Here is a 2,395-nt window from a genome sequence, read left to right as displayed (position 1 = left end):
GTATAAAACCTAGTAAAGGTATTACGAGTGACCTAGGTCAGTATAAAACCTAGTAAAGTATTACTAGTAGCCTAGGTCAGTATAAAACCTAGTAAAGTATTACTGGTAACCTTAGCCAGTATAGAACCTAGTAAAAGTATTATGAGTAACCTAGGCCAGTATAAAACCTAGTAAAAGTACTATGAGTGACCTAGGCCAGTATAAAACCTAGTAAAAGTATTATGAGTAACCTAGGCCAGTATAAAACCTAGTAAAAGTATTATGAGTAACCTAGGCCAGTATTAAACCTAGTAAAGTATTATGAGTGACCTAGGTCAGTATAAAACCTAGTAAAGTATTATGAGTAACCTAGATCAGTATAAAACCTAGTAAAAGTATTATGAGTAACCTAGATCAGTATAAAACCTAGTAAAGTATTATGAGTAACCTAAGTCAGTATAAAACCTAGTAAAGTATTATGAGTAACCTAGGCCAGTATAAAACCTAGTAAAAGTATTATGAGTAACCTAGATCTGTATAAAACCTAGTAAAAGTATTATGAGTGACCTAGATCAGTATTAAACCCAGTAAAAGTATTACTAGTAACCTAGGTCAGTATAAAACCTAGTGAAAGTATTATGAGTAACCTAGATCAGTATTAAACCTAGTGAAAGTATTACTAGTAACCAAGGTCAGTATAAAACCTAGTGAAAGTATTATGAGTAACCTAGGCCAGTATAAAACCTAGTAAAGTATTATGAGTGACCTAGGTCAGTATAAAACCTGGTTAAAAATTTATCAAAGATCTATGCCAGTATATAATAGTATTTAAACCAACCTTAATTTGTTCTGGTCTAGCTAGACCTACTTGCATCATGAATTCTTTTATTTTTTCTCTCTGATCTCCCTGAAGTTGAATACACTCTCCGTACTCTGGGTTAATACTTACAGTACCATTACACGCATATTGCTATAAAATATAGACAGAAATATTATTACATTTAATATAGACTACTCTCAGGTCCTGTTTTATCTTATAATATACTTTATACAGGGTCCCCATCTCATAATATAGACTACCCTCAGGTCCTGTTTTATCTTATAATATATTTTATACAGGGTCCCCATCTCATAAAGTCGTATAATCAATAACTTGGATCCAGTAACATATATTATAATCATGTAATAAACAACTTCCTCTCATGATTTCCTGTGAAGACCCAGACAAGACAAGGAGTGAAATATGATATAAGCTTTCAGTATTGAGTCTATATCAGTATAACAATAATCAGTTATTATAATTACACTAATCTTGTTCTGTTTTTTACTAGCTTTATCATATATTATGTAGTCACTTCAGTTCAGGTCTAACAACAGCCTTCTAGAACGTTTATCAAATTAATCTTTTGACCTAGGTAACAAGATGAAGTTGTGTTATAGAATGGCAGCCCTGGAGAAAGTAGAAATTTGATGGTTGAGGCAGACAACATCTGGTTAGGTCATAAAGCTATTTTCACAAACCTTCAAGAGGGCTATCGTTAGACCCTAACTATAGTGACTATGTCAAAAATAAAAGCAAATACAAAATTTGCACAAAAATAAGTTCTCATTTCCCTTATATTTGTACCACAAATCTCTAAAATATATGTTTTAATCTGACGTCATACAGAAATATTAAAATAGAACTTGAAACATGTAGTTACTCAGAGTTTCACGCAATGCAACATTCTGACAACCAACCTATTTTCAGCCTATGTCCCTACCCCCATCTAACCCTACTTTAATACGTATTAATATCTTACCTTTTTACAAGCTTTAACAATCTTTTTAAGGTCGTATTTTGGGTGAATTCCTTGGACGGTTGTTAAAGTTTTTCTGCCGTTTCTCTGTTGAATTCGAATATGGATTAATCCTTCTTGAACTTTATTACTACCAACCTCATTTTCACCACTTTCAGCAAAAGGATCTACAACAATAACATAGACAAATAATAATATAAATAAAAATATAGAAATATACCTCAATCAAAACTGAATGTCACTGAAGAGATAACGAGAAGCCAAGCTAAATTGAAGTGGAGCAAGCGACATCTGAAAAGACGTACAAGTGAACAACGGGAATTTTCTCAGGAAAGGAGCATTTTAAGCCCATTTCTTTCCAATTTCCTTCTGGTGATTTTTAACACGCAAAGTCTCTCGTGCCTGCAGGTGGTATTGAGCTCCTGCTGATAGATAAGGCCAATAAGCCAGTTCAGAACTATACATGCGCAACACGTTTATTCCCTACTGCCATGTTAAATCAACTTTATTCATCCATCGGCAGAAGAAGGGAATTAGCATGCTCAAGTATAGTTCCGAACTGGCTTATATCTAGATGATCAGTATCATGTCCATTTATCATGAGTTTCCACAAATAA

At 33.3% G+C, this 2,395-nt stretch overlaps 1 protein-coding gene across 1 annotated transcript; it reads right to left on the bottom strand.

The window, feature by feature from the left end:
* Window positions 1-766: 766 nt before the first annotated feature.
* Window positions 767-1,946, bottom strand: LOTGIDRAFT_145923 (hypothetical protein; the record flags this gene model as incomplete). Its single annotated transcript, XM_009062989.1, has 2 exons — window positions 767-949; window positions 1,782-1,946. Coding segments are annotated over 2 exons (348 nt in total), but the record flags the coding sequence as incomplete, so codon positions are not given.
* Window positions 1,947-2,395: the final 449 nt, after the last annotated feature.

This window comes from Lottia gigantea (genome assembly GCF_000327385.1).
Source record: "Lottia gigantea unplaced genomic scaffold LOTGIsca_544, whole genome shotgun sequence".
NCBI classification, from domain to species: Eukaryota; Metazoa; Mollusca; class Gastropoda; family Lottiidae; genus Lottia; species Lottia gigantea.
The sequence above is the reverse complement of the archived record's forward strand: the minus strand, read 5'-3'. Positions and strand labels throughout refer to the sequence as shown.